This window comes from Strix uralensis, chromosome Z (genome assembly GCF_047716275.1).
Source record: "Strix uralensis isolate ZFMK-TIS-50842 chromosome Z, bStrUra1, whole genome shotgun sequence".
In the NCBI taxonomy this organism is placed as follows: Eukaryota; Metazoa; Chordata; class Aves; order Strigiformes; family Strigidae; genus Strix; species Strix uralensis.
Window position 1 is genome coordinate 414,783 of NC_134012.1, and position 22,577 is coordinate 437,359.

The 22,577-nt window shown below is 57.8% G+C and overlaps 2 protein-coding genes across 3 annotated transcripts in view; one reads left to right on the plus strand and one right to left on the minus strand.

Moving 5' to 3' along the window:
* Nucleotides 1–1,754: 1,754 nt before the first annotated feature.
* The window catches only part of PAX5 (paired box 5), a 136,840-nt gene continuing 116,017 nt past the window's right edge, over nucleotides 1,755–22,577 (plus strand). For both annotated transcript variants that reach the window (XM_074856358.1, XM_074856356.1), the window contains exons 1-5: nucleotides 1,755–2,658; nucleotides 9,334–9,499; nucleotides 13,830–14,027; nucleotides 17,878–17,942; nucleotides 19,423–19,551. In XM_074856358.1, coding sequence (XP_074712459.1) covers nucleotides 2,613–2,658; nucleotides 9,334–9,499; nucleotides 13,830–14,027; nucleotides 17,878–17,942; nucleotides 19,423–19,551 — 604 coding nt within the window. In that variant the 5' untranslated portion in view covers nucleotides 1,755–2,612. The remainder of the gene's footprint in view (nucleotides 2,659–9,333; nucleotides 9,500–13,829; nucleotides 14,028–17,877; nucleotides 17,943–19,422; nucleotides 19,552–22,577) is intronic.
* On the minus strand, nucleotides 5,756–7,981 carry LOC141938425 (uncharacterized). Its single transcript, XM_074857304.1, has 2 exons — nucleotides 7,935–7,981; nucleotides 5,756–7,693 (listed from the first exon to the last, which is right to left on the minus strand). Exons 1-2 carry the CDS (start codon nucleotides 7,979–7,981, stop codon nucleotides 6,472–6,474), a joined length of 1,269 nt encoding a protein of 422 aa, XP_074713405.1. The 3' UTR covers nucleotides 5,756–6,471.

A 22,577-nucleotide genomic window follows, 5' to 3' on the forward strand; every position in this document is an offset into this window, starting at 1 on the left:
CCTCCGCGGGGCAACGCGCTGGCGGGAGCCGCCCCCGACGGCAACGGGCACGACCGCGGGCCAGGCCGGGGCGGGCGATCACGGCGGCGGCCCGCGGGCGGGGCGGACGGATACGCGTACGCGCATCCCCCGCGGATCCCCGCGGTACCCACGCGGGTCGGTCTCGTGAGTGTCCCTGCAGCCACCGCCGCAGCCCCTCTGCCACCTCCCCACCAGGATCGGGCCCGGGCGGGCAGGCGGCTGCGCTGCCGGGCCGGGAGACCCGCGGCCTGATTTTTTAGGACAATAAAGTGTTTTTCGTTCGTTTTCCTACGGTCAGAGAAGCCGGGGTGGCCGGGAGAGGCGAGCATCTGGAGGGATGGGGGGGTGTGTGTGTGTGTGCTGTTAATTTGGATAGCTTTTTTTGGGGTTCCCTCCCCTCCGGGGCAGCGCGGGGGGGGAAGGACGATCCCGGAGGGCGGCTGATATTTTGGGGGCGAGCCGGCGGAAAACGGGCTCTGGCCGCCGGTTATTTTCGCGTAAGCAAATGAGAGCGAAGAAACGTTGGTGAAAAGGGAAGCAGAAGGGCGAGAGGCCGGAGCCGGGCTCCCTCCGGCCGCGCTGTTCGCAGGACGGAGCCGAGGGCCGGGAGGGGCCGGGGGGGCCCGACCCCGACCCAGCTGCGGAGCCGTCCGGGGCCGCCGGTCCTCGGTGTCCTCGGCGGAGCGATGGGGGGGAGGGAAAAAGGAATATTTTGGGAACAGAACCGCGTCCGTGTCACACTCCCCCCGACCCGGGGGAGCTTCGAGAGCCCCTTCACCGGCCCCAAATCCGGGCACGTCCCTCCGTCCCGGCAGGATGCGGCCCGAGGGGGCTGCCCCTGCCCGCTCTGTCTGCAGGCAGCGGAGGTCCCTCCCTTCACCGCCCCCACCCCCGGCTCCTCTCCCTGCCCGCGGGGCAGCGCGGCGCCGCTGCCCCCTCCACCCCACGCGCGGAGGGGCCCGCGGGCCGACGGGGGCAGCGCGAGGAGGGGAGCAGAGCGCACCCGCGTCCCCCGCCCGCGGACGGTTCGGTGTCGGGGCGGGGTCCGTGGGAGGCCGCGGGTGGGAGTGGGCAAGGGACGAGCGCGGGCAGGAGCTGCCGCGGGGCCCGGTTCCACGGGAGACGCCCCGGGGCCGAGTTTTTATTTTGTCCTTTGGGAAGGGGAACGCCAGTTTGTTTTTTTTAAATTTTAAAAAAATTTTTAAGTTTTTTTTTTTAAATTTTCTACACCCCCCCCCCCCGAGACGTTTTGCTGAAAAATAAATGTGGGAGCGCTCGAGGCCTGGTGAATTCTCCCCTGCCCCTCTCCCCGCCCTGCCCCGCGCCGCCGAGGCCTGCCGGACGCGGCCGTGGGTCCGCAGCCGCCGGTCGGTACCGGCTGGAGGCCGCCGTGCAAACGGGGGGGTGCGAGGGGAGCCCCCCTCCCCCAGGGCGGAGAACACCCGCCCAGGCCCCCCCAGCACCTCCACCGCCCCCACCCCGGGGTCCGCGGCGCTCCCCAAGCGAGGGGAGAAGGGCAGGGCAGGGCCGGGGGTGATGCGGGGAGCCGGGGGTCCCCCCACCGCCCCCCCCAGGCACCCGCAGGCGAGTCCCCGTCCCGCCCCCGCGGCGGCCCGGCCCGTCGGGGAGCGCGGCCCCGGGGCTGAGCGTCACCCCCCGGCCCGGGAAGGGGAAGTCGGTTCTGCTGAAAAGTTGGTGACGGGCTGGGGCTGGCGGGGGCAGAGCGGGCGGGGGCCGCTGCCGGGGCTGCGGGGCTGCCGGTGCTGCCGCTCCGGAGCCGCCGCCGGAGCGCTCGGGGGGCTGCTGGTTGGCGAGCGAACTTTGATTCTCGGCTACAGCAGATGTCAGAGTTTTCTTGGGTTTTGGCTGCGTCTGGGGACATCTTGTGATGTTTTAGAGAACAGGACATGATCTCACATGGTGAGGAGCTCTTTAGTTTCTTAATCATTTCACGGTTCCTTCAGAGGCTTTTTTCCACCTAAAACGTTTAGTTTCAGCTCAGTGATCAGCTGCAAAAGCTCGGCGGGGAGCGGAAGAGTTGAATTACTCCAACCTGCGAGAGCCCCTCAAAAAAAAAAAAAAAAGGGAAAGGAAAAAAAAAAAAGAGAGAAAATAAGAAGAAAAAAAGAGAAAATCGAGAAGAATAAAAAGGAAAAGAAGAAAAAAGAAAATAAAAAAAAAAGAAGGAAAGGAAAAGGAAAAGCAAAGAAAAGGAAAAGGGAAAAGAAAAAAGAAAAAAGGAAAAGAAAGGAAAAGACAGAAAAAGAAAAAAGAGAAAAGAAGAAAAAATATAAAAGAACGGAGAAAAAAGTAAAGAAGAAAAGAAAAGAAAAGAAAAGAAAAGAAAAGAAAAGAAAAGAAAAGAAAAGAAAAGAAAAGAAAAGAAAAGAAAAGAAAAGAAAAGAAAAGAGAAAAAAGAGAAAAGAAAAAAAAAGAAATAAAAGAGATAAAAGAGGAGAAAAAGGAAAAGAAAGAAAGCAAAGCAGAAAAGACAAGACGAGCGAAAAAGGAAAAAAAGAAGGAAAAGGAAGGCGATAAGAACACGACGTGGAAACTTTTCTCTCCGTTTCCCCAAGTCCTGAGAGCGCGGGATGGAGTTGGAGAAAACCTACGCGACCCCCCGCTCCGGCCGCACAGGTGGGACCCGCGGGGCAGAGCTGGGGGCGGCGGAGCCGCATCCCCGCGCGGCCGCGGCTGCCGAGACCGACCCCGACCCCCCCCGACCCCCCCGTGTCCCGCGGAGGGGCTCCGCGCCGGCGCCGGGGCCCCCCGGGTGTCCGTCGGCGTCCCCCCGCGGGGAGCGCGGCGGCGGCGCGGGCGCGGGGCCGGTGCCGGGCGGGCAGAGGCGGCCGGGCGGCGGAACGCGATCCCGAAGCGATCGATGGGGCCTTTTATTAGTTAAATCGCCTGAATAATCGTTTAATCGATAAAAGCATTTCATGGCGGCGCGCCGCACGCCCCGCGCGGCGGGAGGGGCCGGCGGGGGGGGGAGCGGGGGGGCGGGGGGCGGCGGGAGCGGCAGCACCGGCGGCTCTGACCGGGCCGGACCGCGCCGTGTCCCCGCGGGAGGGCGGGCCGGGGAGGAGGAGGGGGGGGGGAGGGGGGGAGCGCAGGCAGGGATGAAGGCCGGGCAGGGAGGGGCGCCGGCCCTGCTCCCCCCCCCACCTCCAGGTCTCTCCCGGGGCGAGGCGCCGAGCAGCGGAGGGGGGCGACCGGCCCGACGGCCCCCGCCTCGGTGGCCCGGCTGCGCGGGCCCTCGACGGCCCCGGCCGGACGCCCCCGCCCCGTCGCGGCCCCGCGGCGGCTCCACCGCGCCCGCGCTCCACGAAAACTCCCCCCCGCGCTCGCCCGTTCCCCGCCGTCGGGGGCGGGGGGGGGTTCGGTCTCGCCGCCGCCGAGGCCCCGCGGGCGCAGCGGGGCGGGGAGCCGGGACCTCGGTCCCCCCGTCGGGGCTGAGGGCGGGCTGGGCTCCGCCGTGTCCCCACCCGTCGGACCTGGACGGGGCGGCCCCCGCCCGCCACCGCGGCCCTTCCCCGGGGCCCGCCGACTCCCTCGCCGCGACCGCGGGTGGGCCGGACCCCGAGCGCAGCCCCGGCCCAGCACCCTCGGGCGCCCTCACGCGCTGCCGGGGCCGTCGGGGGGGTCCCGCGGGGCCCCGGGGCTCCCCCCCCCCGCCCCCGGTCTCGCGTGGCTGCGCCCCCGCCCCGCCCACCGCGCCGCGCGGCCCCGCCCCCCCGCCCCTATTGGCCCGTGGCCGTCCAATAGCCGGCGGCGCCTCCCGGCGGCCAATGCGCGGCGCCGGCAAGTTTAACTTTTGCGATTGGCCGCGGCGCTGAGTGACGGCTTCGGGCACCGCCCCCCCGCCCCGCCCCGCCCCGTCCCGCCGCTGTCCATCCGCGCGGTGCTGAAGCGCCGCCCGCCCGCGTCTCCTTCCGCGGGGGCGCGCAGCTCGGCCGCGGGGCGCGGTCCCGGGGCGGTGTCGCACCGGCCGCCGGCGGAGAAACCCCCTCCCCGCTTCTCCCTCCACGTTCCCGCCGCCCCGCCCCGCCCCGCCCCCGTTCCCGCCCCCTCCGCCCGCCACAACCCCCGCCGCCCGCCGCGGGCCGGCAGCGCGCCGGGCTCACCGCCCGAGCCACCAGGCGCCCCGCCGCCCCGGCAGCCCTCGGCGGGCGGGCGGGGAGGGAGGGGGCGGCCGCGGCGGCCCCACGGCCCGGCGGGGCGATGGGCGAACCGCGGCGGTGCCCCACGTCGGACGGCGGGCGCTGACGGGGCGGCCCGGTCCCGCGGGGCCGCGGCGAGCCCGGCCCCCCGCCCCGCTCCCCGCCCTCTCGCACACCTTCCCCCGCCGCTGCCCTCGCCCACCGCCGCCCCTCCCGGCTCCGCGAGTCGCTGCGAGCGGGGTGGGGTGGGGGGGTGGTTGGTGGGGGGGGGGGGGCGGCACAGGCGGAGCGCGCCGCCGCCCCGGGACCGAGCCCCCGCGGACGGGGCGCCCGCCCCCGCTGCCGCCCGCCCCGGCCGCCGCCGCCGCGCAGCCGCCGGCGCCGACAGCACAAAGAGCCGTCGGGGAGGGGAGCGCCGGGCTCCCGGCCGACGGACCGAGACTCCCGCCCCCCTCCGCCGCCTCGGAGCCGGGAGGCGGGTGCCGCGGCTCGGCGGCCGCGCGGGGAGCGGCCGGGAGCAGAGGCGCAGCCCGGGGCGGCCGCTCCTCGGACCCTCTCACCCCCCCCACGCACCTCCCCCCGACGGAGCCACCGGACGTTGCGAGCGGCGTGGGGAGCCGGGCTCGGCCGGCGCTGTCGGATACCGCGACCCCGCTCGGGGCGGGACTCTTCGGGGTTTTTTTCCTTTTTTTTTTTTTCCCTCCTTTTTTTTGGGTGTTTTGTGTTTTGGTTTTGTTGTTTTTTTGTTTTTTTTTTTTTTTTTTTTTTTTTTTTCCGGGGGATTTTTTTTTTTTTTTTGGTCGGTCTCCGGCTGTTTCCCCGCGCCCCCTCCCCCAGCCCCAAACCCCAGCGCCGCCGGCGAATCGAGACCAGCTCGGCGAGGCCACCCCCGGCCCGGACGCTCCGATGGAAATACACTGTAAGCACGACCCGTTTGCAGCAATGCATAGTAAGTAGGCTGCCACTTCAACTTCTCTGACACGGCCGCGACGGGCCCTGCGCGATCGCGGACGAGGCCGCCGCCACCCTTCCCCCCGCCCGCCCCGGGGGAGCGGACAAACCGCGGGCCCGACGGCCCCGGGGGTTCGGGGCTGCTTTACCGCATCCCCCCGCCCTCCCCCGTCTCCTCTCCCCGGGCCCGGGCCGGCCGCGGCCGCCGAGCGCCTTCGGGGGAACCGGTGGAGGGACGGCGGGGGGCTCTGCGGGCGGCGGGCTTGTCCCGGGTTTATTTTCCCGTGCAGAAAAAGCCGAGGGAAATCCGTATTTTTACGCACAGACGGGTGTAGTCACACGCCTGACTGTAGGTGTGTATCTGCGTATATGCACGCGCGCTTATCTATAGATACGTGCTGTATATATATATATACATATATTTTTTTTCCCCCCCCTAAATCTCTGGGAAAGAAAGCCACCCGGTATTTCCGACGAACGGAAAAGTTTGCTGTACGATATTCTCCCTCTGTTTCAACATTTTGATATTCGTTTAATTGAAAACGACCAAATTAAAAAAAAAAAAAAAAAAAAAGGCAAACAAATACGAAGGGCACGCAGCGGGGCTGGGAGGGAGATTTTTTTTTTTTTTCTTTTTACCCATCCAGAGAAAGGCTTTAACAATTCCTGGTCGGGCTCGGCGCCGGGCAGGACGAGCGGGCAGCGGAACTGGTTAAGTTAACAGGTCGTGCGCGATTTGTTGTGCTTGGGGGTCGGGGAAGATTTATCCATTAGCGGAGCGTTATGTGAAATGACATTTTCTCTCACGGCGAGTTAAACGCTGCGTTACGGGGAGAGATCGCGGGGAAATGTGAGGGAGAACTAATCTCATTTCCTGGCGCGCCGCAGCCCTTCAGCTTAAAGAAATTTGTTTGCAAAATAAAACCGTCCAGCGCTGGGGCTCGAAATCTCCCTTCCTCTGCCCCTCGCTCCTCGCGGTTTTCCGCCCGCTCCCTCCCGTCGGTCGCACCGTTTCGGAAGGTGTCCGGAGGGGGGACGGCAGCCGGTACCGGGCTTTTGCCACCCCCGTGAAAACGGACTTTCCCTCCCGCGGCAGCACCGCGTTTTAAACCCGCGTTTATTTCTCTCCCGTCATTGAACCAAATCGCGCTTCTTTTTTTTTTTTCTTTTTTTATTTTTTAATTTTTTTTTAAAGGCGAACTTTAAGGGCGCAAAACCCGCGGTGCGGGATGCGGTGGGGTGGGCAGGACGCGGCGGCCGCGGCCGCGCAGCTCACGCAGGACGGGTTTCCCGCGTGGGGCTGGACACCCCCAGGGCGGGGGAGAAGCTGCGGCGGGTTTCAGCGGCGCCCTCCCATCGCTCGCAGCCGTGGGAAATCGATCCCTTCCGCGGGAATTTCGGGGCAAAACAGAAGGAAGGGGAAAAAAAAAAAAAAGACAAAACTAAAACCCCGGTGCTTTCGCTCTGACCCCCCGCCGCAGCGGGGGAGCCCCTGGGGCCGTTCGTCCCCAAACGATCTCCGCACCCGCAGCTCCCCGGGGCGCGGGGGGGGGGGGCGTTGAGGTGACCCCGGTGAAAAGCGGGAGCCGCCGTCCCGGGCCCCGGGGTCAGCCGAGGCGGGCGAGGGGCTACCGGGTGGGGCCCGACCCCTGCGGGCGGCTCCGGGCAGGGCCGCCGGGATCCCCCGCGCCCGGTGCCTGGCCGGGATCCCCCCGCCCGAAGGCGCCCCCGAGTCTCGCCCCGTCCCCGGGGGGGGGGAGACACACGGACGGACGGACGGACTCCGGGCTGCGGAGCGGGGTTTGGGGTAGCGCACCGGCCCCGCTCCCCCATCCCCGCGCCGGGCCGAGGGTAAGAGCCCCGTGGGTGTTCCCCCCCGCCGCCTCCCGCAGCCCCCCGGCCCGACGGGGCCCCCGGCGCCCGTCCGCGGCCTGCGGAGAGGGACCCCGGGGGGGCGTGGAGGGGGCTCGGCGCCGGTGCCGCTTCCCGAGGCGGTAGCAGGTTTGGGGAGGGGTCCCCCGGCGCGGCGGGAGGGACGGCGGCGGCCCCCGCCTTTGTTCCCCCGGCGGCTGCAGGGTCGGATGGTCTCGGCCTGGGCAGGCCCGGGCTCCGCCGGCCTCCCGGGGGCTGGGAACTGACTCCGGGGAGCGAATCGGCCCTTTCCCCAAGGAATGCATGTCTTAATGCGCTTTTTCTTTTTCTTTTTCTTTTTCTTTTTCTTTTTCTTTTTCTTTTTCTTTTTCTTTTTCTTTTTCTTTTTCTTTTTCTTTTTCTTTTTCTTTTTCTTTTTCTTTTTCTTTTTTTCTTGTCCTTTTCTTTTTTTCTTTTCTTTTTTTCTTTTCTTTTTTTTTCCTTTCCTTTCCTTTCCTTTCCTTTCCTTTCCTTTCCTTTCCTTTCCTTTCCTTTCCTTTCCTTTCCTTTCCTTTCCTTTCCTTTCCTTTCCTTTCCTTTCCTTTCCTTTCCTTTCCTTTCCTTTCCTTTCCTTTCCTTTCCTTTCCTTTCCTTTCCTTTCCTTTCCTTTCCTTTCCTTTCCTTTCCTTCTTTTTCTTTCCCCCTTCTCTCTCCCCCCCCCTTTTCACTCTTCCTCTGTTTTCCTCCTCCCTCTCTCCTTACCTTCCTCCCTCCTTCCCTCCCTCCTTCCTTGCTGCCTTCCTCTTTCCCCCCTCCCCTTTCCCTTTCCCTTTCCCTTTCCCTTTCCCTTTCCCTTTCCCTTTCCCTTTCCCTTTCCCTTTCCCTTTCCCTTTCCCTTTCCCTTTCCCTTTCCCTTTCCTCCTCCGCCCCTTCCCTCTCCCCTTCCCCGACCTCCGCCGCAGCATCTCGCCGGTCGCACCGATCGCGCCGCCCGTCATTCCGTACAATTAATCCCGCTGATGGGGACGAGCCGGCGCCCTCGCTCGCCGCAGCGCTGCGGGGTGGCTCCCGCACGCCTCGGCCACCGGCCCGTCCCAGCCCCGCACGTCCCCTCCGCCGCCGGGGCCCCTGCGCCCGGGGGTCCGCGCCCCGGGGCTGCCGGCTCGGCCGCTGGCGGGGTCTTCCTCGCGCACCGAGGAAGGCAGCGCGGACACTCGTCTGCTCGCCACGGGCTTCAGCGAGCGCGGATTTCACGTGGATTCATTGTGACGGTTTTAGAAGGTTCTTGCAAAGTTTGACAGCAGTTTATCAGCGGTGAAATGGCCGGATTTAAATAAAAATAGCTCTGTATAATTATTTTTTTTAAGAAACACTGAGGCGTTTGGCTTGTCAGCCTATTCAGTACCATTCAACTCCTGCGCAAATAGATGTCCTGTATTATTTTTGTTCAGAATTAGCATCCCCACTGCCCCTATTGCTTGTTTTCAACTTCTCCACTCCTCTGCCATCGAAACAGTTTGGATGATTAACAGCACGAGGGCTAATTGCATTTCCTCACTTGGGATCCTCACATGTTCACGGGTTTTACACAGTTTCACTACTGTCCCTCCGAGTGGGTCCCGTTTCCCACCAGATATATGATTCACCTTGCTAAAGGTGAACAGTGCAAATCTGCTCGAAAAGGAATAATATAGTGGGCTTGCCTGAGTGTTCATGTTTCATTTGTGGGATCATAATACCTGCCAAGACTGCTGTAAATCACAAGAGCAGAAATCGCGCTTTTTTTTTTTTTTTTTTTTTTTTTTTCCCTCTTGATTAAGTCAAGGCATCTGAAAAAAAAACCACACCAAAACAAAACCACGTATTTCATTTGAGGTATCCCCTCCGTGCTTAGACACAAACAGTGTGCGGGCTGAGCGATCACCCAGCCTTGTTTCCCGCTGACTGCGCAGCCAGAGGCTTCCCGCAGCCTCCTCTCCACGGGGCAGCTCCGGGCCTGCCCTGGGAGTCGCAGTTGGGCGAACGCGGCCGCTGGCGCCGGAGGGAGGGTGGCCCACGTCCCGGGAGCCGGGCATCGCTGCGTGGTTTCCCCGTGGCCATTTTCCCCCACGATCTGCCTTCAGGCAGGAGGATTCTCCCCTCCGGCCAGTGTCACTGCGGCAGCGTGGCCGTGATCGCCTCCGTGCTCCGGGGAAAAGCAGCCGGAGGCTCGACCGACGGCAGGGAGGGGGATGCCCAGCAGCGGGGAGCGCTGGGCTGGGGGGTCTGCCCTGTGGAAACGTCCCAAACTCTGACACAGCTCTTCTTGTCCTGCCCTTCTCCCCCTCCCCTGTGTGTGTGTGTGTTTCAGGACATGGAGGCGTGAATCAGCTGGGGGGTGTTTTTGTGAACGGCCGCCCCCTCCCAGATGTGGTTCGCCAAAGGATCGTGGAGCTCGCCCACCAAGGGGTCCGGCCCTGTGACATCTCCCGGCAGCTCCGCGTCAGCCACGGCTGCGTCAGCAAAATACTTGGCAGGTAAAAGGGAGGGGGACGACGACGAATCCTTCCGCGTCCATCAGAAAAGTGTCAGTGCTGGTCCCTGAACTGAAGGCTGCGGGCAAATGGGGAATGGCAGAAACCGCAGGAAATCAGCCCAGTGAGCACAGGGGCCTCCTGACCACTCCTGGGTTTGGATGCCCAATGTGGGTAAAAAGTGCAGCTCCTTGTACGTCTGGTTTGCCCCGTCTTGGTTTCTTGTGGGTAACTCCAACGCAAAGCGCGAAACGCCACGTGGGGTGCGTTTGCCATTCTAGGGCTTGTGTCCTGCCCCTGCCTCTTCTGAACTAGCAGAGAAAGCCAGGAGTCATCTTCAGTAAAATGTCAAAAAAAAAAAAAAAAAAAAAAAGGAAGTTGTGGAAGTTACTCGTTTTGCTTTCTGAAGATGACTCTCTTTAGCAATAATATTCCGTATTACATCAGCGTTGCCGTGCGTTCCTTCACACAGGCTGTTCCGTCCCACTGTTTAATTCAACATCTTTTTCTACTCTTGTGCTGGCACACGTTTTTAATTAGAGCACAGGATACCATAAGTAACTATTAACCATCTTAATTTTGGCTGCTTTGGGAGTAGCCCTCTGCTCAGGCTGGAGCTGCTTGAACCACTATGACACAGGAAATTAAACTCCAAATTCCTACTATTTCCTGGTTTCATTTTTAAATTTGACATAGATTCAGGCCAAAAATACCATCCTTGTGTCTTTGTATCTTGTGAACAAATCTGAACATAATCTCTGTGAAGTATAGTGTTAAAATGCTTTTGGACCCCAAGTATTCTGAGGTATTTGGGCAACTTGTATTGAGGAAAACATTTTTTTTGTTAGAATATGTTTTTCTTGATAATCTGGAAAAGTTAATGCCTGGACTATTGACTAAACTTTCACAGTTAACTTTATGGTATAGAATTTTGCTATTTTTGTTTTCACCGCCTTTTTCTTCTCCAATTTTTAACCAAGTTGCTTTTCTGGATGTGGCATAGCTGTGAAGACTGTTAAGGCATTTTTTTTTTGGCAGTATACGCAGGGGATCTGCTTGACTTAGCAGCATTTACACTCTCTCAGTGGCCATTTCAGTGTTCAGAGTCGGGCTGACTTGGCATGGCCACAGGCCCCCGGTTTTGCAGCTCCTTTCCCCGCAGCCCCCTCGTCCCTATACTGCTTTACGCGGCGAGGAGCATCTCTGCAGCCCTGCACGAGCTCAGCATCTCTTGCTTTTTCTCCCACGCCTGCATGGTGGGGGGATACATTCCCCTGCGAGCTGCGCACACTCCTCCCGCTGTCGGTTTGAGAATGCTGGTGCCTTCACTCTCTTAGAGAGGAGAACTTCCTGTGGGTTTTATCCGAGACCCACCGGCCCCTCCCGGGCTGTTCCTCTCGGTTATTGCTTTGCATCTGCTGCTGGCGCAGCCCCTGCTCCTGGCCTGGCTGGTGCGGTTTGGCCAGTGACACTCTCCGCCACGGCAGAACCGCCACCAATTCCCACCAGGACCAACGTGCAGCCGGGAAATGGCCAATTTATTCACCTACCCGGCAAACGTCCGATGATTTTACTTCTGATACTTTGGAATAGATTTACCATTAGATATATTTGCACTGTAGAGCTAAGAATGAGGCTCTAGAGCTTTGTCATTAAAGTTGTCAACAATAAATTGGAATTTCATAGCTCATTATTTTCATGACTAGTAATTACAGTGGGTAAAATGTCACTGTAATTGCAGCTCTCCGTGCGTGTGTGTTTTTTCACGTGCGTGTGGGTGAAAAACGGGAGTCCTTATGATAAACCCTTACGTTTGGAATTTTACGATCAGAATTTTTCAGTCCTCGATACAGCCTGAAAAGTCATCCAGAGGCAGGGAAGTGGCAGATGCGAACCTCTTCCGCCTCGGAGGAGGGTACCGCAGGGGTGCCCACTCTTCACTTGCAGCGGCAACTTGCTGCGAGCAAGAGGCCCGGACACGATCTGTGTAAAATGAAGCCGCTTGCAGCCCTCCCGGCCTTTAAAATGGAGACGGGAGCCAGGGATGCTGGTGCCGTGCAGCCCGCAGGCCCCTTCCCTGTGCCCATGTTCTGTGCCAGGGTGAAGGGGAGGGGGGCGTCAGCGGCCTCACTACCCGAGAACGAGGGTCTGGGCCCAATCCCGCACCGTCGGGGGCGAGGCGCCTCTTCCCGTCGACACGCGCCGGTGCAGGCCTGGAGGTGCTAAGGGCAGGCAGCGCTTAGGGGATTTGGGAGCGGGGGTCTTGCTGTCTGGAGGGGCTTCGTCCCCCAGTGAGCGTCACGGCGGCAAGAGCCTTTGCCGTTGTGGTTTACCTACCATGGGAAACACCGTCTCGTTGGCGCGGCCACGGCTTCCTGGGCTTGCGGGGTGGTCGGCAGGCACCGTGTCGTGGTGCAGCGCGGCGCTGTTGGAGGAAAGCACAAAGGAACGTTTGTAAAATCTGCCATTTTGGCTGGAATGAAGGGAATTGCAACTTTTTGTCTGGTAGCGTTCATGGTATTGTGTGGCTTCCTTCTGCACCCTCCTCACAGGACAGGGGCCAGCAGCGAAGGTTTTGAGGCCGGGCGGCAAGGTTTTAGCAGGTTGATGGTCCACATTTGCCATCGTTTTGTCATGTCCTCAGGAAGCATAGGAAGAGCTGAATTTTACCCCCTCTGCCCTAAAGCTTGCTACTAGGCTGTGCTTAGGGACACAGGGAGGGTTAATCCCTCTCTGACACTTGACGCTTTCCATTACTAATATTGCTTAAATGGCTGATGGAGACAGAGTCCACATCTGCACCCAGAATATCTGAAAACAGGTACAAACAACATGGTGTCAGTCTCTTTAAAGGAATTTTAGGCCCTGCGCACAGAGCTCTCCCGGAAAGATTGAAAACCTGTAGCCTGGCAGAAATTTGATGAACATGGTTGCGTGTTACAGTGAGACAGACTTCGCTGCGCAGCCTGTTTGTGTTCCGCTCACGCTGGAAAGATTGGGGAATTAATTTTTTTTTTTTTTTCATATAATGGGTATGTCAAGTAGTTGCACAGAAAATATATTTATAAGCAATCTTATGCTCTTAGTTGGGAGTCTTCTCTGAGCTCCCTGCTGTTAACGCGGGCATGGAGCACTGCGTGGATGTGTTTAAGCAGCTCGGTGGGCGCCGGGTTGAAAGGCTCCTCAAGTCGAGGTCTTGCTCTGCACAGAAAGGATGTGCCGGCTCAGGGTGGTTGGGGCGGTTGTTGCAGGTAGGCACGGGGTTTCTTTCCCATCCGGCCACGAGAAAATTCACAAGATACCAAGGAAATGTGTGGCCGGGAGCGTGCCTCGTGCATTGTGCTCCCTGAGAGCACGACACCGAGGAGCACCATCTCATTCTTGGTCTCCATTCCCACCCTCGGTGGGTAAGAGACGACTTCTGCTCTTAGCAGCGTGCTCAAGGCTTCATTTATTAAAAGGGGAGACTTGTGGGGCCGGGGATCTCGTCTGCGATGTACGTTGCAGTGCTACCGAAAGCAGTTGCTCTTGCGTGATTTACACATGAGGGAATCTGTCAGATTTCGGTCGGTTTAGGGATCCAGTCCTCCACTTTTCCTGGCGCGGCCTCAGCAGAGCTGCTGGTGTGGGGAAAGGTGCTGTACCTGAGGGAGGGTCTCAGGACTGGTCACAGAAACCAACCCCACATCAGCTGGGCCCCTCCAGAGCATGGGCAGCTCCCTTTTCCTTGAAATTCATGATTGAAACTGCTAAAAACCTGATGTTAGAAAAATTCAATTTTGAAAAATATTAACTATTAAAACCATAATATGCATATTAAAACCATAAAACGGGAAAAAGGTATGCTGGCGTATTTATTCGGGAGGTGCAAATAAAACACAATACCTAGCCTTCATTTCACTATGAAATGATAACAAGCCGTAGATATTAATGACACAGAATTTCTGTAGAAACAGTAATTTGCTATGAAAGAGTCCACCGCAAAAAGTGTTCTTTGGTGTGATTTGTTTCTATTATTGCCAGTACCGCTGATTAATAACACACATTTTCAGTTAATTTTGGATCCCAGCATGCCCTTTAATCTCGCATTGTTCCTTTTGTCTTGCTATTACAGAAAAATATATATTGTATCCCGAGGCCCGATTCCAATTACTATAAGTTAATCTATTAGGTGATAAAGCACTACATAGAAGAAAATGTGTATGTGAAAGTGAAGATGTATCTCAGGGTTTGCTGGGGTTTGGTTACCTTGAAATTATGTTCTCTATAAATCTCAAAGCATGTTCTCTGTCTATTTGTGATAACTAAAGCTTTGTTTTGGATGTTGTCCCAGGTATTACGAAACCGGGAGTATTAAGCCTGGAGTGATTGGAGGATCAAAACCAAAGGTCGCCACACCCAAAGTCGTTGAAAAAATTGCAGAGTACAAACGCCAAAATCCCACCATGTTTGCCTGGGAGATCAGGGATAGACTCCTTGCTGAGAGAGTGTGTGACAACGACACCGTGCCCAGCGTCAGTTCAATTAACAGGTAAAGGTCTGCCTGGTCCTGAGGAGGGACGCTCCTCCGACGCGCTGCCACTGAATCCCCCTTGGCCAGTTGGACTGGGCGTTTTGTGCTGTTTGCAAGAAATGCAGCTTGATTGTGCTTCCCTGACGCGTTCGGGGCTGGGGAACAGCTGTGGGCTCGCCTCGGTGGCTGGAGCATCACAGACGATGAACGTGTCCTCAGAGCGGGCAGGTTCTGCTGCTGCCCTCTGCTTCCCTCCTGTCCTTTCCCCAGCCCGGGAGGTTCAGTCTTCACTGGCAACGATCCCGCCCGTTTGCTCCGAACGAGGCCGCAGCTCTGCTCGACGGGGTGGGCGTCCAGCAGGACGTTGTGCGGGGTGGCAGTCATCTGGGAAAAGTGGGGGTCTCGGTGCCTAGAGAAGGGGACTCAAGGCACAGGCCTAGGGTACCACTTCTGTCCCCCTGTCGCCTGCTCGGTCTTGCTGAAGTTGGCCCAGGGCTGAGTCTGCGTGGCTGTCACCAGGGGAGTTGGGTCGGTAGCCTTCGAGTGCCTCAGCCATCCGCTTGTTACATGGATGCACTTAAATGGCCTTTTGTAAAAATGCAGGAGAATCTCATTTGGAGCCTAAGTCCCGCATTCGGGAGTTTTGCCCTGGCCTTGCTGGGCAGGGCTGGTCTTGCAGAGGGGTCTGGAGCTTACACTCACCTACTGCCACCTCAGTGACGCCTCCTGTGCTCGCCGGCTTCCTTCTGAGTCGAAGAATGGCTAAAGCCGGTGTTGAAAAAACCCAGCGAAATACTCTGTTGTGTCTCCAGCCCTGCCAGGCCAATAATAAGGGATTAATACTTGGAAGGCAGAGCGCTGGGGCAGCCTCACGCACACCCGCAGCCCTGGCAAGCAGGGAGCCCTTTCATTTTCGCTTGGGGTGTGCCCCGCGCTGGGCTTCGACCTCACCGTGCTGGCGAGATGGTTTTCACTTGTGCGATTGCATGCAAATTCTTTGAATGCAGCTAGCTATAAAGTCCCATCTGTGTCCATGGACGGGAAATAAATTGATGCAATATTCTTTTATTGGCTATCCCAACCTGATTTGCATTCATGGAGTTGCCGCTTGAGTAGCCGGAGTGGCTTCCCCAGCGTTGGCGGGGAGGGGTGTCTCTGCCTTGCCGAACGGAACATTGAGTCATGCGTTCCTGTGTTTTAAGGGCAATAATGGGTCAGTTCACGTGCAGCCCGTGCTGCTGCCTGGGAGCTCCCGACTCGCCGAGGCTCCAGAGTGGTGTTCAGTAACCCCACGGACAAGGCATTTTCAGTTTTTAAAAGGACCTGAGAAATAATATAGACGCCAGGAAAACTGAAGGAAGATGTCACGCTGACTGACCTCAAGTTACCAAGGGCAAACTCTGCTTCCATGAAAGTCAGCTCGAGCCCTGCCACGTGAGAAGCATCCCTGCTGCCAGCAGCCCCGTGTTTGTGTAGCAGGGCTTCACGCATCCTCCAAAAAAACTATGAAAAAGGCACTCTGAGCTCTGTGAAAAAGAGAGATTAAGTAGCTTCCAGTCATGTTTTGAGCCACTGTCCGTGTTCTACCTCCCACTGCATCCCTGTGTGTTCCCACACTGACAGCGTCCATGCACGCACGGCCATTGCATCAGACACCCATTTCGTGATCCGCCACCAAGCTTTTTTGGCCGGAAATCTCATTCTTTCTCATCTGCTTGCCACTGTGGCTAAGGTCTTTTCCTTTTCTTAAAGGTGTGAAATCCCTTTTTGAAAACGCATGCGATCTTTTTGAGTCAGTCTGTTTACCGAGAGGATTGTTTTTGCCAGCCTAGGAGTACATCCTGAAAACCCAGACCAACCTATCATGACGAGAAACCTGGAATTCACATCAAAAATACTTGGCTTTAGCGCTAAATCCTCCCAGCTCCACGTTGTGGTCTGTGGGATTTATCCTTCTATTTACAATTAAGTGTACGTGTCAAGGCTTTGCTGGCGGGGACGTTACACGCCGAGGGTTCAGGCCCCGACTCCTGTTCACCGCTGAGGTGCAGACAGGGGGTAGCCCTGTCGCTGCAGACCTGAACCCCTCAGAAAATCGCGCGGTCGGGTTCCCATCCTGCTGCAGGGAGGGTGAGGCCGAGCAGTTGAAGTTCCCACGGTGGGGAGGATGGAGCTGCCATGCTGCTCCCCCTGACCCTGATGGGGAGAGGGGGGTCCCCAGGGCCGAGCTGTTCCCTTCGGGGGAGCCCTCACTGCTCTCGGGCCGCGCTGCGCTCCCCGCTGCAGAGGGGGCCTTGCAGCAGACAAATTTGAGCTGCTACCCCCCTGTATAAGTGAATAATAACTATTATTATTAATTAATAACTTTAATTAATATTAATAATAGGCCACTCCTCCACAGCAGGAGCAACTTCATGTGATTAAGCCTTAATTAATCATTGCGATTCGTTTTGCTCAAATAAGCTGAGAGCTGCCCAGCTGCTTCAAAGCACTGCAGTGCCCCGTCCCCCAGAGATGAAGACGTTGATGTGTCAGAAGGCCCCGGGCCCCCTTCCCTCGCTGCGGCGCAAGGAGGTGTTGTGCCGGGGGTGGTTTCCACTCCCGCTCATGCAGGGTCCCAGGTCTTTGGCTGCACGGTGCCCCACCAAAGGTCCCTTTGACCCCAGCGCTGGGCTGGCTCCTCCGGCCCCTGGCAGGGGATTGCTGCCACTGGAGATGTCTGACACCCAACAGCTTCGCTCTGGGACTGGCAGCCGAAAGCTGACGTACTAACAGACCCGGTCCCCGTCAGCTCCACAGAGGGACGGGAGGGGACGGCACCGTGTCCTCTTCTGGGCTGGGGCCGGGTGGTGGTTCCCGTACTCGCTCACGGGGTGACTTTCAAGCTGCTTGTTCCCATGGATGCATCCCCATGCCAGCTCTGACTCACACCTCCCCTCCTCTCCCAAATTCACGGCAGGCAGAAACGGGAGAAGAGTTGTTAGTTAAAGGGAGGAGAAGTGCTTATGGCACGTTACCGCTGCGTCGGGCAGGTCGGTGTGCGGGGAGCGGGAAGCCTGCCTCCTTCCAGCCCGTTCCGATTCTGCTGCAGTCGGTGGCAGGGCCGTGCTACTTCGGGAGGCATTTCAGACCCCGTCTTTTATTTCTTCACGCTGCCTTGGCAGGTGAGCGCTTGCTAGAGGACCTCCCCAGCACTTCTTAGCCACTGCCCTGCATCCTGCAACACAACACAGGCCTTCTAGTTTTTCTGCATCTCTGAAGTTTTCCTGATTGACATCGTTATAAATCAGAGCAGAGTCTGTCCCCAGGGATGACAATGTACTTACTCAACTTTTAAGATTAACATTTAATCCATCACATTTTTGTTTTAATGTTAATTTGGCTAAGCAGGTCCTTTTCCGAGGTATCCGAGTTGTTTAGCTGTGTGAGTAGCGTACCCAGGGTGGCCTGGGGACAACCTGGCAAACGTGTCCCCGCACCCAGGGGTGCAAAGCGCAGCCTGCGGGGATGTCTGGGCTGGGAAGTGCCCGGGTCCCTGAGGAGGGGGTGCTGGGCCCGATGGGTGCCCAAATAGCAACGGGTGTTTTGTTCCTGGGGGGTGAGGATGAGGCCCTCAATGGCACCGAACTCTGCAGCATCCCGGGGAAGGTGCAGGAGTCGGTCAGACAAACGTCCGTAATGAGCTGGAGGCAAAAACATGGTCCTGGGTCCGCCCGCCAAACTTTGGTGTTTCAGTGGATGACAGGGTAACGGGCAGAAAGGCATTTTTGTATTGATGTAGGTGACCTGGACAGAAAAAACAGTGTCTGATGCCCCCTGCCATTGCAGGCTTGATGCTAAGCAGCCGTTTCTTTTCAACCACACACAGGATCATACGGACGAAGGTGCAGCAGCCACCCAATCAGCAGGTCCCAGCCTCCAGTCACAGCATAGGTAAGAAAAACTTTTTTTTCCCCCCCTTAATATAAAAAAAAAAATAGCATAATGGATTACAAATATTCTAAAGAACTTTTAATCATTCTTATGGACAGATAATTCTGCATAAAACACTTCAGCACACGTGCTAATGCGCCTTCTTTGTCATTCTCCAAGGGCTGAACATAGTAAATGAATTTTATAAATACTGCTAAAAGGTTTTGAATTTTACTGATTATTATGATAAATAGCTTTCACCATGAGACAGAAAATTGAAATCTAAACCAAAAAACCCCCACTAATGGGGGTCTATAGAATGTCAGATAATTAAAGTAATAAATCAAGAAAGGGATACTTATTCATAACATTTTCTGCATCATTAGTCAGTAAGTAGTTTTGAATGTGTTTTTTTCATCTATCAACCATCCCTTCCATAATTCTTTGTGCACTTGCAGTCTTGAGTGAAGAGGTAGCAAAACTTTTCTAAACTTTAATCCAGCCGCAGCCCGGCGACGCTGCGCCCCAAGGCAGGCCGTGCCGGTGCAGGGGGTCCCTGGCGGGGTCGGCCCGGCTGCGGGGGTGTCCTCAGCCCTTCACGAGGCTGATGGTCTCATTCTGGGGGGGCTGTTCTGGGGGGGCTCGGTCAGGGCTCAGGGGCTGCTTTCTTTTTGTTCTTGTTCCGTGAAGGCTGCCGGGGCATGGGTAAGCCCTTGCTCTGCAGGCAGGAGGGAGGTGGGCTGGGGGTCCCTGTTCCTCTCTGGCTTTATACCGGTGCCTGTGGAATGGGGAAGTGCTTTCTGCCCTCACCCTTGGCAAGGACAGGGCGCAGAGCGTGGGTGCAGAGTTGCATCGACTCTTGGGGCTGGTCCGAGCAATCATGCCACAGCCCCGTGTCCCAAGCCTTTCTCTCTGGGAAATGCCGAAACAATCCCAGAGGAGGAAAAACATCCCTCACTTTGCTACTGTGGCTTAAGGGCCTTCTCTCCTTGAGGAAAACGAGAAGAGAAATCTCATGTCTGAGGGCTTGGGGCTGATAGAGGCAGCAGGGATTCCCAATGCAGGTTTCCTCCCTCTGGGCTGCGGCTGAGGGTCTGTGGTATGGTCCTGCAGAACCCCCCCGGGTGCTCAGGGCCCGCACGGTGCTTTTTGGGACGCAGAGACATGCCCGCATGGGCTCAGCCTCTGAGCGGATGGAGGTGACAGCAGTGCTGCCTCCTCTGCCTTGGACTCGGCAGCATCACACGGACATGGCATCTGCTGACATCCCCAGACCTGGGTGGGCTGCGATGAATGACCCCTGCCTCGTCTGGACGCAGCCAGCACCCTTTCCTGGGGGCTCTATTAAAGCAAAGTGGATTTAATTCAGATTTTGGGGAGCCTCAGGTCCTTTCAGCCATGTGGCCCTGGGCAAGCCTGGGGGTCTTCCCTGGCCTGCTGGCTTTTGGGGGGCTGATGCTCGTGTTGTCGTGCCCGCTGACCACCTGGCCTTGCCTTACAGCCTCAACGGGGTCTGTGACCCAGGTGTCCTCCGTCAGCACCGACTCTGCCGGCTCGTCCTACTCCATCAGTGGGATCCTGGGCATCGCCTCCCCCGGCACCGAGAGCAACAAGCGCAAGCGGGACGAAGGTAGCGGGAGATGTTTTTTGGAGGGGGGGTGGGCCGATGCACGACTGGGAGGGGTGGGACGGGGATGGGGCAGACGTTGTGTGCATGTGGCGTGGAGCTGTGGATGTCCCCCATCAGCATTGCCATGGTGGGGTTTGGCCCTGTTTCAGCAGGACCTTGCCAAGGTCACAGTGAATCTGGGGACCTTCAGCGTGACCCAGTGGCCAGAGGTGGAACCAATTTGAGGAGCAGGGACTTGTCTGGGTGTTTCAGAAAGCACTGGGGGTGTGTCACAGATTTTAACCAGACCCTCGTCCCGACCAGGGAACATTTCCCTCCCACCAGTGGAAAGGGGCAGAATCACCATTGTGTTGACTCTGTGGCAGAGCTGTCTGCCGTGGTGGCCCCCCAGCACCGGGCAGGGTTTGTTGGGCTGAGGGGTGGAAATGAGCACAGTCTGGCTGGAGCTGGAAATTACCAACGCTCCTCAGATCCACTGCAGCGTTTATGGTTCTGTTTTGTTCTGCGTCCTGGGCATTTTCCTAATGAAAACACTGCTTTGGAGAGAAGGATGCTGGGGGTAGAGTGGAAGGAAAAAGACAAGAAATTCTGTGTTGGTGTCTTATAAAAGTGCCTTTAATCTAGAGCATCCCTTTCGCTTAGGGAGAATTTACAGAGGGGAGTTGAGGCCAAGACCGTGGACGTGTTTGTGGTCGTGGAGGGGACACTGGAGCCTTACCAGGGATGCTGTGGCTGTGGAGGCATGTCTGCCCACCCCGCGGCAGCACCGGCGGCCTGGGGGTCCCCTTTGCTCTTGGTGGGGCGATGCTGTCCTGCCTGCCGGGTCGGGGTCCTGGCCCTTGCTCTGGAGCACCCTGGCTCCTGTGTGGTGGGTCCATGTCCCTGTGCCCCCTGCTGCCCCCTGGTCCCCCCTGTGGTCTGGCCCCAGGAGGATGGAGTGGGCAGAAGCTGTAGTGGCATTAACCAAACCCCTGGGGAAACGCGGCCAAAATCGGGTGAACAACCCGGCGCCTGAGTGGATGCGCTGGTGGAAATGCACGGTCAGGTCATGGAGCAGTGCTTGCTGTTGCTGAAACTTGGGGGAAAGTCTTCAAGAGGTTTGGTGGGGCCAATTTCAGGCATGTGGGAACTGGTCTGACGGTGAGAGTATAAAGCTCCCCACGCTGAATATGCTGTTGTTAGTTAACTGCCATCGTACATCTGATGATACTTTTTTTCCAAATCAAGGCCACAAGTGCATAGATAAATATAAGCATTAAAGCAGGTAGGGTAGAAATTTTGTATTTTTATCAGCTAGGTCAGAAGAGAGGTCGCCTGTGTTGAAGCCACGCGGCTCTGTCACAGCCCTGTCCCGAAGCACTGATTCTTGGCTGCCTGCAGTTACAGAGGACTCTGGTTTAATTGCAGAGAAAAGAATTAAATGTTTCCTTGGAAAGATCAGAAGCAGAGCTGAGAAATTCCCCAGCTTTTGCCAGTTTGCATTTAGAAGAGAGCACGTGATTTCTAAAACAACCCCCGTCGTTTTGGCAGGATGAGTCATGATTTTCGAGCTCGTAAGCTGGACAGTAATGCTGTCCTCAGCAGACCATCTAAACTGCTTTTATAATAGGCCCAGGGCTGCGGATTTGGAGAGGCATAAACAGCTACTTCAGTGTCTTTGTCTACTTGAGGGGATCCCCACCATCGTCCATAACCACTCCCCTCCCCCCCATCCTGCTCAGCACAGGGTCCCTCTGCACGGGCGGGCGTGAGGTGCCCATGGAGGCGTCCCAAGGCTGCAGGGGACAGGGAGGTGGGTCATACCTCCCACCCTATGATGTGAAAAAGAGAAGCGTGTCATCCAATTACGTCCTGTATCATGATGCAGATGCACAAGGGGGCAGAGTTAACTTTACCATTTCCTGACTTCAGAGAGCCGGAGAGGGACCACCTCTGCAGCGAGCCCCTCGCCTCGTGTCTTTTGCTGTGTCGTGGCGTTTCTCCGCTGCAGCTGGGAGGTGCGTGTTGGCTGCTGCTCCTCCCTGCATACGTCTCCCGGAGACACGGGCTGTGCCGTGCTCGGCCCCCCTTGTCCAGGGAGAGAAATGGGGTGGACTCACCCCTCCAGCTTCCAGCTGCATCGGGCGCTCGGTGTGATTCATCACCCAGTTTTGTTCTCCTCACTCTTGACATTTTTTTAGCAGATGTCACCAGTCTTTAACCCAGTGGGGAGCTTGCTGGGTAACAACAGGGGCAAACCAAATCAGACAGTCTTTTATTGGTTTATATAGCTGAAGGTGTCATTTTTTTCCCAGTTGTAATACGGACTCGGAGCAGATGTGCCTTGGTGGGGGTTCGGCTGTTTTCACTCGTGGTTAAAGGACATGCTCCTGGAGACTGACACACGAAGCGGGAGGTTCCCTGACAAGGCAGAGATTCAGCCGGCTGCAGATCGCCTCCTCTGCGTTGCGTGGCCGCACCTTCACCTGGCCCTGCAGCTCAGGAAAAAGCTGTTGGGGTGCAGGGGGGTGGCAGGGCTCTGCAGAATGATCTTTTTGAGCACCTGCTAGTGAACGGGGTGCGTTGAAGGGAAGCCAAGGGCGGGCAGCGAGACCCCAAGTCAGAGTGAGCTGCATGCAGCTGGCAGTGGTGCGGGGTCCAGTTTCACCGTGCCGCTTACAGCTTGTCGGGCAGCTGGTGATGGTCCTGTGATGGACACCTGGTCGGGCCTGCCTTTTGGGGAGTGGTAAGCATCCCCCACCTGGAAGCTGAAGCTTTCTGAAGCGTCATTGAGTGACCCTTGGGTAGGCAAAAGGGAGCTGTGTCCCCAGGAAGGTGCAACCGGTGTGGGGCACGTTTTGGGGATGAGGGAGGTTGCTGGGGGCTGCGGGTGCTCTGGAGGAGGATCTGAGGAGGGGAGGAAGGGCCAAAGCACAGTGAGGCAGAGCCCAGCCTCCTTCTTCCTTCATTCCTCTCCCCTAGACCTCACTCCTATCCTGCGCGCTGCAGAGCTCGAGCTGGCAGAATAGCTTAAGCCCAACGGTGAT

Excerpts from the sequence above, each read along its gene's own strand:
- LOC141938425 (XM_074857304.1), bottom strand. The coding sequence starts at position 7,981 with ATGACGGGCGGCGCGATCGGTGCGACCGGCGAGATGCTGCGGCGGAG. Across the intron at positions 7,694-7,934 it reads GGCGAGATGCTGCGGCGGAG|AGAGAAGGGGGAAAGAAAAA; the intron begins GTCGGGGAAGGG and ends AGGGGGGGGGAG.